The 14,505-nt window shown below is 46.5% G+C and overlaps 1 protein-coding gene across 1 annotated transcript in view; it reads right to left on the bottom strand.

Annotated features, from left to right (window-relative positions):
• The window catches only part of LOC126470696 (thrombospondin type-1 domain-containing protein 1-like), a gene marked incomplete at both ends in the record, with an annotated part of 365,133 nt that overhangs the window by 56,478 nt on the left and 294,150 nt on the right, over positions 1-14,505 (bottom strand). Inside the window, 3 exons of the mRNA XM_050098697.1 lie at positions 1,034-1,280; positions 3,355-3,528; positions 13,614-13,741. Of these exons, the coding sequence (XP_049954654.1) occupies positions 1,034-1,280; positions 3,355-3,528; positions 13,614-13,741 (549 nt within the window). The remainder of the gene's footprint in view (positions 1-1,033; positions 1,281-3,354; positions 3,529-13,613; positions 13,742-14,505) is intronic.

Here is a 14,505-nt window from a genome sequence, read left to right on the forward strand (position 1 = left end):
TTTCTCTGCCTCGGGATGACTGGGTGTTGTGTGATGTCCTTAGGTTAGTTAGGTTTAAGTAGTTCTAAGTTCTAGGGGACTGATGACCATAGATGTTAAGTCCCATAGTGCTCAGAGCCATTTTTTATTCTATTAGTTACTGCGTTCTGTGGCAGTCCGTTTTCTTCCGCATTCCTGGCACTCCTGGTATGCCCCATGATCCACAGGAATGATATGTATAATGGAATAGCTTCTGTTATAAAAAAATGTTCAAATGTGTGTGAAATCTTATGAGACTTAACTGCTAAGGTCGTCAGTTCTTTCTTTCTTTCTTTTGATTCTGTCTGTTTACCGCAATGACGCAGGGTCGGCATGGTTAATCGGAATTGGCAAGGTTAATTTAAGGGTTGGCCAGATACCCTTCCTGCCGCCAAACTGTACCCCCGGGACGGACGGAATTAGTGTACCCCAACTGTCTGTGTCTGGTGTAATCCATGGAATAGTGCAAATGTGTTCAGATGTCTGCGAGCCGTGTAACTGAGACGGAACGTGGGAAACAGCCCGGTATTCACCTAGTGGGATGTGGAAAACCGCCTAAAAACCACATCCAGGCTGGCCGGCACACCAGTCTCCGTCGTTAAGCCGCCGGGCGGATTCGATCCGGGGCTGGCGCGCCTACCCGAGTCCAGGAAGCAACGCATTAGCGCTGTCGGCTAACCCGGCGGGTCTGCTAAGGTCATAAGTCCCTAAGCTTAAACACCACTTAACCTACATTATCCTAACGACAAACACACACACCCAAGCCCGAGGGATGCCTCGAACCTCCGCCGGGACCAGCCGCACAGTCCATAACTGCAGTTGATTAGATGTTTCGGTTGGAGAAGGCAATTGTCAGGTACGCACTGTGAGGGTTGGTGTAATGGAAAGTCTTTATGGTGGAGAGTCGACCTAAATGAGTAATTTGGACTTTTTACGATTAAATCGCTAGCGTGCATTTTTGATTTTGTTGTTATAGCAAACAGATGTCGCAGGCGCAGCTGAGAGACGTACTTACAGAGGGGAGTGGCGCGAGCGACGAAGCTGCCGCTGCAGCCCAGCACGGCGAGCGGCACGTCGGAGAAGAACTCGATGAGCAGGAAGGGCCCCTCCGAGATGACGGTGAGCGGCACGTGCGGGCGGCCACTCAGCTGCGCCAGCAGCGTCGCCGACAGCGAGTCGCCGTCGCGCACCTTGAGCCAGTGCGAGCCGCACGGCAGCACCACGTGCTCGAACGTCAGCTTCAGCACCCAGCCGTCGTCCGCCTGCGGGCAGTCGCTCAGCTTCACCTTCACGCAGTTCGACAATTCAAAGTCAAGTCTACACTTACGCAAATAGGGAGTGGTACCACAAGTATCAAACTGTTCTGTTTTTGAACTCGAAAGAGACTCCCCTACAACGTTTTAAATGGCTGCCTACTCATCCATTCGTACTGCACCTTTTCAAATTAGGTGGCCTCTATCATATACACTACTGGTCATTATAATTGCTACACCACGAAGATGACGTGCTACAGACGCGAAATTTTACCGACAGGGAAGAGATGATGTGATATGCAAATGATTAGCTTTTCAGAGCATTCACACAAGCTTGGCGACGGTGGCGACACCAACAACGTGCTGACACGAGGAAAGTTTCCAACCGATTCCTCATACACAAACAGCAGTTGACCGGCGTTGCCTGGTGAGACGTTGTTGTGATGCCTTGTGTAAGGAGGAGAAATGTGTACCATTACGTTTCCGACTTTGATAAAGGTCGGATTGTAGCCTATCGCGATTGCGGTTTATCGTATCGCGACATTGCTGCTCGCGTTGGTCGAGATCCAATGACTGTTAGCAGAATATGGAATCGGTGGGTTCAGGAGCGTAATACGGAACGCCGTGCTGGATCCCAACTGTCTCGAATCACTAGCAGTCGAGATTACAGGCATCTTATCCGCACGACTGTAACGGACCGTGCAGTGGGTGTTTAGATCCTGAGAACTCAGCACCCAGAACAACCACCTCTGGCCGTAATAACGGCCTTGATACGCCTGGGCATTGAGCCAAACAGAGCTTGGATGGCTTGTACAGGTACAGCCGCTCATGCAGCTTCAACACGATACCACAGTTCATCAAGAGTAGTTATTGGCGTATTGTGATGAGACATTTACTCGGCCACCATTGACTAGACGTTTTCAGTTGGTGAGAGATCTGGAGAATGTGCCTGCCAGGGCAGCAGTAGAACATTTTCTGTGTCCAGAAAGGCTCGTACAGGACCTGCGACATGCGGTCGTCCAGTATCCTGCTGAAATGTAAGGTTTCGCAGGGATCGAATAAAGGGTAGAGCCACGGGTCGTAACACATCTGAAATGTAACGTCAACTGTTGAAACTGCCGTCAATGCGAAAAAGAGGCGACCGAGACGTGTAACCAGTGGCACCCTATACCATCACGACGGGTGATACGCCAGTATGGCGATGACGAATACACGCTTCTAATGTGCGTTCACCTTGATGTCGCTGAACACGGATGCGACCTTCACGATGCTGTAAATAGAACCTGGATTCATCCGCAAAATGACGTTTCGCCATTCGTGCACCCAGGTTCGTCGTTGAGTACACCATCGCAGGCGCTTCTGTCTGTGATGCAGCGTCAAGGGTAACCGCAGCCACGGCCTCCTAGCTGGTGGTCCATGCTGCTGCAAACGTCGTCGAACTGTTCGAGCAGATGGTTGTTGTCTTGCAAACGTCCCCACCTGTTGACTCAGGGATCGAGACGTGGCTGAACGATCCGTTACAGCCATGCGGAGAAGATGCCTGTCATCTCGACTGCTAGTGATACGAGGCCGTTGGGATCCAGCACGGCGTTCCGTATTACGCTCCTGAACCCACCCACTAACAGTCATTGGATCTCGACCAACGCGAGCAGCAATGTCGCGATACGATAAACCGCAATCGCGATAGGCTACACTCCGACCTTTATCAAAGTCGGAAACGGGATGGTACCCATATCTCCTCCTTACACAACAACGTTTCACCAGGCAACACCGGTCAGCTGCTGTTTGTGTGTGAGAAATCGGTTGGAAACTTTCCTCATGTCAGCACGTTGTAGGTGTCGCCACCAGCGCCAACCTTGTGTGAATGCTCTGAAAAGCTAATCATTTGCGTATCACAGCATCTTCTTCCTGTCGGTTAAATTTCGCGTCTGTAGCACGTCATCTTCGTGGTGTAGCAATTTTAATGGCCAGTAGTGTAAGTAGGTCTCGGGCAGTCAGTACGTAGCGTACAGTAGAATGTGGGTAGTTTTATCGGGGCAACTGCTCGCGAGTAGATTTTGTTGAAGCTGGATGTAGGCAGTACCTGCAGCAGCCAGAGGCTGCGGCCAGGGCAGCTGGTGGAGGAGGCGGCGAGTCTGGCGGTGGCGCCGTCGCGCACGCGCAGCTGGCAGCCGCCGCAGCGGCAGCCCGGGCCCGGCTCCAGCGCGCCGTCCGCGCAGTCCTCCGCGCCGCACGACTCCGACTCGTAGCCGCGGCCCTGCGCAAAGCGCACCATCACCAACGTCCTAAGAAATCGCTAAAATTATCTGCTGAATCTTTGGTGAAACTTAGAAATTGCTTCCAATCTACATCTACATCTACATGACTACTCTGCAATTCACATGTAAGTGCTTGGCAGAGAGTTCATCGAAGCACAATCGTACTATCTCTCTACCATTCCACTCCCGAACAGCGTGCGGGAAAAACGAACACCTAAACCTCTCTGTTGGAGCTCTGATATCTCTTATTTTGATGATCATTCCTACCTATGTAGGTTGGGCTCAACAAAATATTTTCGCATTCGGAAGAGAAAGTTGGTGACTGAAATTTCGTAAATAGACCTCGCCGCGACGAAAAACGCCTTTGCTTTAATGATTTCCATCCCAACTCGCGTATCATATCTGCCACACTCTCTCCCCTACTACGTGATAATACAAAACGAGCTGCCCTTTTTTGCACCCTTTCGATGTCCTCCGTCAATCCCACCTGGTAAGGATCTCACACCGCGCAGAAATATTCCAACAGAGGACGAACGAGTGTAGTGTAAGCTGTCTCTTTAGTGGACTTGTTGCATCTTCTAAGTGTCTTGCCAATGAAACGCAACCTTTGGCTCGCCTTCCCCACAATATTATCTATGTGGCCTTTCCAACTGAAGTTGTTTATAATTTTAACACCCAGGTACTTAGTTGAATTGACAGCCTTAAGAATTGTTCTATTTATCGAGTAATCGAATTCCAACGGATTTCTTTTGGAACTCATGTGGATCATCTCACACTTTTCGTTATTTAGCGTCAACTGCCACCTGCCACACCATATAGCAATCTTTTCTAAATCGCTTTGCAACTGAAACTGGTCTTCGGATGACCTTACTAGACGGTAAATTACAGCATCATCTGCGAACAACCTAAGAGAACTGCTCACATTGTCACCCAGGTCATTTATATAGATAAGGAACAGCAGAGGTCCCAGGACGCTTGCCTGGGGAACACCTGAAATCACTTCAGTTTTACTCGATGATTTGCCGTCTATTACTACGAACTGCGACCTTCCTGACAGGAAATCACGAATCCAGTCGCACAACTGAGACGATACCTCATAGGCCCGCAGCTTGATTAGAAGTCGCTTGTGAGGAACAGTGTCAAAAGCTTTCCGGAAATCCAGAAATACGAAATCAACCTGAGATCCCCTGTCGATAGCGGCCACTACTTCGTGCGAATAAAGAGCTAAATATGTAATAGGATATGAATAATAAATGCAGATAACACCAGCTCCGTAGTGAAGGATCTTGTGTGTAATATTGAAACAGTATGAAGTAATGTAGTTCGTGAAGTAAGTTCGTGGCTTGTGGAAAATAATTTGATGCTAAATCACAGTAAGACTCGGTTTTTACAGTTTCTAACTCACAATTCGACAAGAACCGGTATTTTGATCAGACGGAATGGGCATATTATAAGCGAGACGGAACAGTTCAAGTTCCTAGGCGTTCGGATAGATAGTAAGCTGTCGTGGAATGCCCGTGTTCAGGATCTTGTTCAGAAACTAAATGCTGCTTTATTAACCATTAGAACAGTATCTGAAATAAGTGACAGTTCAACACGAAAAGTAGTCTACTTCGCATATTTTCACACGCTTATGTTGTACGGTATTATCTTTTGGGTTAATTCTTCTGATTCAAAAAGGGTGTTTTTGGCTCAAAAACGGGTTGTTCGAGCTATATGTGGTGTAAGTTCGAGGACCTCTTGTCGACCCCTATTCAATAGTCTGGGAATTCTGACATTGCCCTCACAGTATATATTTTCTTTAATATCGTTTGTTGTTAGCAATATTAGCTTATCCCCGAGAGTTAGCAGCTTTCACTCAGTTAATACTAGGCAGAAATCAAATCTGCATGTGGAATGCACTTCCTTGACTCTTGTGCAGAAAGGAGTGCAGTATTCTGCTGCATCCATTTTCAATAAGTTACCACAAGAACTCAAAAATCTTAGCAGTAGCCCAAACTCTTTTAAGTCTAAACTGAAGAGTTTCCTCATGGCTCACTCCTTCTATTCTGTCGAGGATCTCCTGGAAGAGGTAAAAAATTAAGCAAATTCCAGTGTTACATTGTTGATTTTCTTTATTTAAACTTACGACTTGTCGCCTGAATATGTTTCTTATATTTCATTTTATCTGTTTCTACTATCGTGTTATAATTTCATGTATTGGCTCGTTCCATGACCATGGAGATTTCTCCTTAATTTGGTCCCACGGAACAATAAGTAAATAAATAAATAAATAAAATAAAAAACACACAGTTACAGATAAAAGATTTTTGTCCTAGGAAATGTAACAATAGGGTGAATGATGAATGTGATTATCCTGAGTAGCAATACATGAAATATGACAATGTGTGATGCAGCGAGGAGCTTCTTAGGGCTTAAATACATTTTTTTCCTCCGAAATTACACTCGGAATGTGAACAGATTGAGAAGTACTAGTGTAGGTTAGAAATAGATTTTCCAAGAGCATCTTAAGCGCGTTATCCAGGTCCAGTTGGCCACCTCAAACGCTGTGTTGACTACTGGTGTTCCAGTGTTCCCGACTCGTAGGGAGAATTTAGTACTAGGGTAAAGATGTTAACTACCGCTGATAGGCAGCCAAAGTGGAGATAACTACCTAGTATGAAACTTCCTGGCAGATTAAAACTGTGTGCCCGACCGAGACTCGAACTCGGGACCTTTGCCTTTCGCGGGCAAGTGCTCTACCAACTGAGCTACCGAAGCACGACTCACGTCCGGTACTCACAGCTTTACTTCTGCCAGTACCTCGTCTCCTACATTCCAAACTTTACAGAAGCTCTCCTGCGAACCATGCAGAACTAGCACTCCTGAAAGAAAGGATATTGCGGAGACATGGCTTAGCCACAGCCTGGGGGATGTTAACCAGAATTTCTGGAAACATCCCCCAGGCTGTGGCTAAGCCATGTCTCCGCAATATCCTTTCTTTCAGGAGTGCTAGTTCTGCATGGTTCGCAGGAGAGCTTCTGTAAAGTTTGGAATGTAGGAGACGAGGTACTGGCAGAAGTAAAGCTGTGAGTACCGGACGTGAGTCGTGCTTCGGTAGCTCAGTTGGTAGAGCACTTGCCCGCGAAAGGCAAAGGTCCCGAGTTCGAGTCTCGGTCGGGCACACAGTTTTAATCTGCCAGGAAGTTTCATATCAGCGCACACTCCGCTGCAGAGTGAAAATCTCATTCTTCAACTACCTAGTAATATGTCATCCTGATGACGGCGGTCATGCGTTGTTGCAGGAATAACATGAAATACCCAGAGTGTTGAGGAGCCACACTATTCTGTGAGCAACAGCTGCTGCCCACAGATCACGGAGACTGGCTCCGAGAAGCGCACGTCTTGTTCGATGGTGTCTCAAAGTGCTCTGCAGAGTTACGGCCATGTGGTCTAGGGGTCTCACAAGCACCTCCTAAAACCGTTGTGACACCATTCAGGAGAGATATTGAGAGGGTATGAGAGACTATAGCAGACGTAGCAGAGGCCCTACTACATTCCAGAGGAATACCTTCAATATCAGAATATCTCTTTTACTTAACGGATCGCTACCATGTTTACACGAAAGTGGACTCGCATTCCGGAGGACGATGGTAAAAATCCCGATACGACCACCCAGACGTAGGTTTTCTGCAGTTTCACTAATTTTCTTAAGGCCAATGCCAGGAAAGTCTCTTTAAAAAAAATGGCCGAATCTCTTCCTCATCCTTCCGTTATCCAAGCTTGTATTTCGTCTCTCATGAAGCCGTCGTCGACAGGGGGTTCGACGTTGGTCCTCCTTTCTTTTACTGTTGACAGGCGCGAAGCGCCGCTTTGTATGCTTCTATGCAACCATAACGAGCACGTCCTTCTAGTTCATACGACCTATCATCACTTGAAAACTTCTATTGTCGGATCTTTTACTCTTGCGCTCGACGACCCGTACGTCTGGGGCGCCTTGCCACGGTTCGCGCGGCTCCCCCGGCGGAGTTTCGAGTCCTCCACCGGGCATGAGCGTGTGTGTTATCCTTAGCATAAGTTAGATTAAGTAGTGTGCAAGTCTAGGGACCGATGATCTCAGCAGTTTGGTCCCATAAGAACTTACCACAATCTTACCAGTATGTCAGACGACACACCAGTCACGTAACAAGCTGAACTATTCCATTCTTTGTAACAACAGAAGCGCCTCCCCCTAGCCCCTATCTCTCTCTCTGTCTGTCTGTTTCTCTCTATCTCTCTGTCTCTCTCCAGCGCGGCAGCTATCTCTGATTTAAAGGAACTGAGTGCAAAACGGGAAGATCAAACGCGAATTTGAACTAGACTCCTGAACAGAGTTCAGAGACTTAATTACAATAACATGCCACAGCATATTCGTCGTACAGTTTACTACTACAACAATCAATTATTCATGTTTATTGTTGTTACTTTAGTTTCAGTTCGAAACATTAGTACATACATTGTCTGATCAAAAGCGCCCGAACACCTATTGTTGGACCATTCGCCTTTGTGGCGGTTTGAAGTCTGCTGGGAGCACTTCCAATGACGAGTCGGAATGTTTGTGGAGGAATAGTAGTCTATTCTTCCAAAGAAGCTGAAACCAGATAAGCTAGTCACTTTGGACGCTGGGGTCTGGAGTGAAGTCAAGTGTCCTAATTTCCACTGAGTTAACATCGGGACTGCTTAGGTCAGTCCATTTCAAGAATGTAATTATTCACAAACCATTGCCTCAGAGATGCTGCTTTATGACACGATGCATTGCCATGGTGATACAAATGATCATCATCTCCGAAGTGTAAGCATTCGCCGGCCGGAGTGGCCGAGCGGTTCTAGGCGCTACAGTCTGGAACCGCGAGACCGCTACGGTTGTGGGTTCGAATCCTGCCTCGGGCATGGATGTGTGTGATGTCCTTAGGCTAGTTAGGTTTAAGTAGTTCTAAGTTCTAGAGCACTTATGACCTGAGCAGTTGAGTCCCATAGTGCTCAGAGCCCTTTTTTTTGTAAGCATTCAGGAGGCTGTAAAATGTGTTAATATCATTCCGCACTTAGCGTTCTCTTAAGGGCAATGAGAGGACTACACCTTAACCACGAAAAATACCCCCATACCGTAATACCAACTCTTCCGACCATCACTGTTGGCATTACACGCGATGGCAAGTAAAGTTATCCAGACAATTGTCAAAACCAAACTCTTCCATCGAATTATCACAGGGTATAATGTGATTCAACACTCCAAAACACTCCTTTCTAGTCATCCACTGTCCACTGGCGTCGCTCTTTACACCACCTCAAGGGCAGCGTAGCACTATCTATAGAAACGTGTACCTTATGAGCAGCGGCTCGACCATTATACCCCATTGTATTTAACTCCCTACGCACAGTCATTGTGCTAGCTGGACTGTTGGTAGCATTTTGGAAATCACGAGTGAGTAGTTTCACGGATTTCATGCGATATTTTACAACCATTTTCCACAATGCTCGACAGTCCCTCTCCGTCGGTACATGAGGTTTGCCAGGTCTTAGTTTAACTGTGGTCCTTTTCTTCGCGTTTCCAGTTCACAGTCTCATTATCAACAGTCGACCTGGGCAGCTTTACAAGAGTTGAAAAATCCCTGATGGATTTGTTAGTCAGGTGACATCCAATGACTAGTCTGCATCGAAGTCACTAAGCTTCTTGATCGACTCTTAGTGCTGTTACTGCTTCTCTGCCAACGTCGCAACATACCCCGCTCCATTTTATACTCTCAGGATCGCGTCATGTGACATCTAGAGGACAATTCTACATAACATAGGGGTGTCCGGATACTTTCGATTAGGTAGTGTGACAAGGGCAACGATCGGAAATCGGTGGACAGCGGTCCCTATCCAGACTGCAGAAGGCTGAAGACCGCTAAGAAATACTTTGAAACATGAATTTCTCATTCAATTTCCATTCAAGAGACAAGTTGTCTTTCTTTGTACTTGCCATTATGTTCTGCCACCCTGATAATAGCGTGACTGAGCCGCAGGTACAAGAATTTTTAGAGGGGACTCGTAACTCTGCCCTGTACTAACATCCAGGAGGCCGTCCGGTGACTAGTCAGGATTATGTTGGTTTAGAGCTGACTCACATCTGGCAGAGAGCAGTCAAAGCATACTCGAACAGATTTCTACACGGAGGGAATTCAACATTACTGACGATGAAATAAAGTGAAAAATAAATAAACTTAATTCTAGTAAGCATCCGCGTTCGCATTCTTGAACATCCGCTTTGAGGCTCACGGAGACTGTAGTTAAGTTTATTCATTTTTGTTTTATTTCAGCGTCAGCAATGTTGAAACATATCTAGCACAGAAACCTCACAGCTTTTCCCTCTACCAATTGTGTTCACCCTTTGTATGACGAAAGTGTGTGTTGTGATGCTGGTGGTAGCTGTCCGACGTTCGTCGTCGCGATCCTATGCGATGTGAACGTTATTTAGTTTGTGTCTTTTATTGACGCCTGCTAATAAATTTTCTTGCATCAATCAATACGTTCCTAAAAAGCGTATAGCTAACAGTGAAAATAGAAAGTATCTGAGTGGACCGAATAATATTATTTTGCTCTGCCTGATAGGGCTAAGGCCGTTCCAGTTTGCCAAATGTGCAACAAAACGGTCGTTGTTAAGTGTGCTGGTTTAAAGCGACACTACGAAACAACTCATGCGTAGTTCCATAAAAACGCTCCCCCTGGCAGTGAAGCGCGCCAAGATAAACGTCAGGCATATATCACGTTTCACAAAAAAAAAAAAAAAAAAAAAAAAAAAAAAAAAAAAAAAAAAAAAAAAAAAAAGGCACAGTCCGGTGTAAGAAAAATCAGCAGGAGCAGCACTGCATGTTTGCTGGAAGCTTTATAAGAGCCAGAAGCCATTTTCAGGTTCTGAGATAGTGAAAGACTGTATGTTACAAGTAGGCAATTTCTGAAGAGAATAAGGGTATTATCACTGTTATTCACGTTACTCCATTGTCTGCAAGAAGCAGTACAGGAAGAACAGAAACTTTGGCTGCCAACAATAATAACAGTTTGTTGAACTTTTACAGAAGACACCATGCTAAACCATTAACCTTGACGAATCATGTGACATTGTTGTTGATGAATAACACTAGCTTTTGTAAGATTTTTTGACATTGAAAGTGAAGTATTTATGGATGAAATGTTGGCATTATCGCCAACAATAATAACAGTTTGTTGAACTTTTACAGAAGACACCATGCTAAACCATTAACCTTGACGAATCATGTGACATTGTTGTTGATGAATAACACTAGCTTTTGTAAGATTTTTTGACATTGAAAGTGAAGTATTTATGGATGAAATGTTGGCATTATCGCCGTTTAAAGACAAGAAGAGTGTAGAAGATTTGTTCAAGAGTTTTGATGACTGCATCACTGTTTCACTTTTCTCCCTAAAATCACCACACGAACGTCAAAATTACAAATCTCGAAATAGGAGACAATGAGATAGAAAAGCAACTACAATCGCTCGACAGAGGAAAGGCCACTGGATCTAACGAGATACCAGCCTGATTTTAAATAGAGCACGCGAAAGAACTAACTCCTCTTCTAGCAAAAGAGTACCGTAGGTCGCTGGAGGGGCGAAGAGTTCCTAATGATTGGAAAAAGCGCATGTCATTTCCGTTTTCAAGAAAGGTCGTCGTACAGGCACAAGAAACTACAGGCCTATGGCTCTGAAGTCGGTCTGTTGAAGAACTTTGGAACATGTTTTGCGCTCGCGTATTACGGTATTTCTGGAGACCGAAAATTAGCTTTGTAGGAATCAACATGGGCTCCGGAAATAACGATCGGGAGAAACCCGTCTAGCTCTATTCGTCCATGAGACCCAGAAAGCAATAGATACAGACTCCCAGGTTACGCCGTGTTCTTTGATTTCCGGAAGGCGCTCGATACAATTCCACACTGCCGCCTTATGAACAAAATACGAACATACAGAATACCAGACCAGTTTTGTGACTGGATGGAAGAGTTTCTAACAAGCAGAACACAGCATGTCATTCTTAGTGCAGTGAGATCTTCAGACGTAAAACTAACTTTGGGAGTGCCAAATGGAGTGTGATAGGAGCATTATTCGTCACAAATTATATAAATCAGTAGGGGCACCGCTCCTTGGTGTAAAAATCTGTCAATTTACATATGAATGGAAATTCTACCTACCATCCTAAGGAAAGACGGTGATATCCAAATCTACAACGAAGAGTAACAACTTTAGCACATCATTTGAAACTTGCCAATGTGTTCTTAGAACCACTCCATCACACTCTTGGCCATATGACATGCCGCGTTATCTTGTTAGAAATGCCACTGCCATCAGGAAACATGATCGTCATGAAGGGGCGTACGTGGTCTGCATCCAGTGCAAGATACTGCTTGGCTGTCATGGTGCCTTACACGAGCTCCACTGGACACATGGGTGCCCACGTGAATGTTTCACAGAGCATAATGGAGCCGCCGCAAGCTTCTCTCCATCCCGCAGTGCAGAAGACGACGGATTCGAGCACTACTATCGGCTCGATGAAGAAGGTATAAGAATTTATCAGACGATACAACGCTCTACCACAGCACAAACGTCCATTGCCGATGGTCACGTGCCCATTTCAGTCGTAGTTGACGATGCCGTGGTGTTAACATTGGCACGTACATGGGTCGTCGGCAGTTTAGGCCCATCGTTGGGAGTGTTCGTTGCACTGTTTGTTCAGATATACTTGTATTCCGCCCAGGATTAACGTCTGATGTTAGTTCCGCCACAGTTCACCGCCTGTCCTGCATCACCAGTCAGCCCAGCCTATGACATCCGACATGTGTAATGAAGAGTGGCCGGCTAATCCCACGATGTCTGGACGGTTTCACCTTAGTTTCGCCACGTGTTGAATACGCTCACCACAGCACTCCTCGAACACCCGACAAGTCTTACAGTTTCAGAAATGCTCATGCAGAGCCTCCGGGCCATCACAATCTGCCCTCGGTCATATCGCGCGCCTTCCCCACTCTACACTGACAGCTCGCTCATATATAGTGCATGGTTCAAATGGCTCTGAGCACTATGGGACTTAACCTCTATGGTCATCAGTCCCCTAGAACTTAGAACTACTTAAACCTAACTAACCTAAGGACATCACACAACACCCAGTCATCACGAGGCAGAGAAAATCCCTGACCCCGCCGGGAATCGAACCCGAGAACCCGGGAGCGGGAAGCGAGAACGCTACGGCACGACCACGAGCTGCGGACGATAGTGCATGCGCCATGCGTATGTCTGACTAGTAGCCATTACTCGCCAGGTGACGCTACTATCGCCTGGACGGTCTATATTAACAGTAAGTCGGTGGTCATAATGATGTGGCTAATCTGGGTGTGATGCCTTCAATTAGGCCTCGGCAAGACCATCTCTTTCAACTGGATAGTGTCTCCACCCTTTGATACATGACCTCTGCTTACCGATCATGTCCACACTCACTGAGCCGCCACAACAGCTACTAGTAACTGGAAAACGGATCAGAGTTCTCCTCCCACACACGAGAACACATTTTTAAATCCTTATTAGCTTTCTGCGCGCTTTTTGCATTGGCGGAATAACTTTGGCGACTGCTGCGGATCACTAACTCTGAAACTCAAGAATATGAAACACTTGTAAGATCAAGAGGGCCCGAGACGTTGGAGGGCTGGTGGCCAATTGGCCGACTCGGCAAATTATCAGTGTTCGTTTGCTCCTCCCACTAATAGCTGTGCTCTGCAAAGAGCTGCTTCTCGAAAACAACTGCCATCAGGGTCCTAAGGCCAAAAGCCACTTTTGGCAGATAAGGGAAAGACATATCCCTCAGATCTGGGCTGCACAAAGCCCAAATCCTCCGGATGAAGAATGCTGACCCTCATCTCCCTAAAAGCCAAGAGGACGAACCCACAACTTGGTTGCGATGATGTGTTACACCCCAACATTTCATGCACAGTATCTTGTGAAGTGGTGACACGCCACTAAGGAGGTGTCCCTAACTAAACTGTTGAAGAGTGAGATGACGAGGAATGAGATGTTGGCTTACCTGGCAGAACTTGGCGCCGTATCTGGGCGGCGGGTTGTCGCAGATACGGTAGCGGTTGCGCGATCCGGCGCACGTCGCGGAGCAGGCTGACCATGCGCTCCACGCTCCCCAGTTGCCGGCCTCGCCCTCTGCAACAACGCCAGCTACGATATTCTCTCTGTACATAGCATAACATAGCATACATGTGACAGATAGAATGGCCATCTGAATTAATTAGTGTTGTTCGAATTTTGTGTTGCTGCGAGGCCTGGTAGGGTTTATAAGGGGCGTGGACAGCGTCAGATGTTTAGTGTTCACTGTGAAGGGCACATAGATACTGCGTACTCGTGTGAGTCACCGTTATCAGCACCCAACAGTGTTTGAATTGGCCTCACTGTGAGTCTCCATTGGGTGGGCCGATCGAGTCGTGCAGTATCCAGATTGTGTTACATTCGGATGTGACAACTGCCCATTGTTGGACAAACATAGTCGTCGTCAAGGTACTGGTCGACCATGTCCGACCACTGCAAAGGAGGATCCCCATGTTGTGTACCAAGCACATTGTAAACACTTCACATCTGCATCTGCGATTCGAGAACAACTACTAGACTGACTGTAACATCTTGTGTCAGCCAAGTCGGATACTAGCATCAACTGAACTGGAAAACTGCTGTCCCACGTGTAAAGTACCACTTACACCACAACACAAACGGCTGTGTTTGGAGTTGTGCCGTGACCGGGAGTTCTAGACTGCTGACATCGCACTGTGTTCATCGATGAATCGCAACTCTCCGTTACCCTGGATGACCATCGTTGGCGAGAATGGCAGCGATCTGCGAAGAGGTCCCATTTTTACAATGTTTTAGAGAGGTACAGCGCTGTTACTCGTAGCTTCATCATGACTTCAGATCAT

Source organism: Schistocerca serialis, chromosome 3 (assembly GCF_023864345.2).
Source record: "Schistocerca serialis cubense isolate TAMUIC-IGC-003099 chromosome 3, iqSchSeri2.2, whole genome shotgun sequence".
Taxonomy (NCBI): Eukaryota; Metazoa; Arthropoda; class Insecta; order Orthoptera; family Acrididae; genus Schistocerca; species Schistocerca serialis.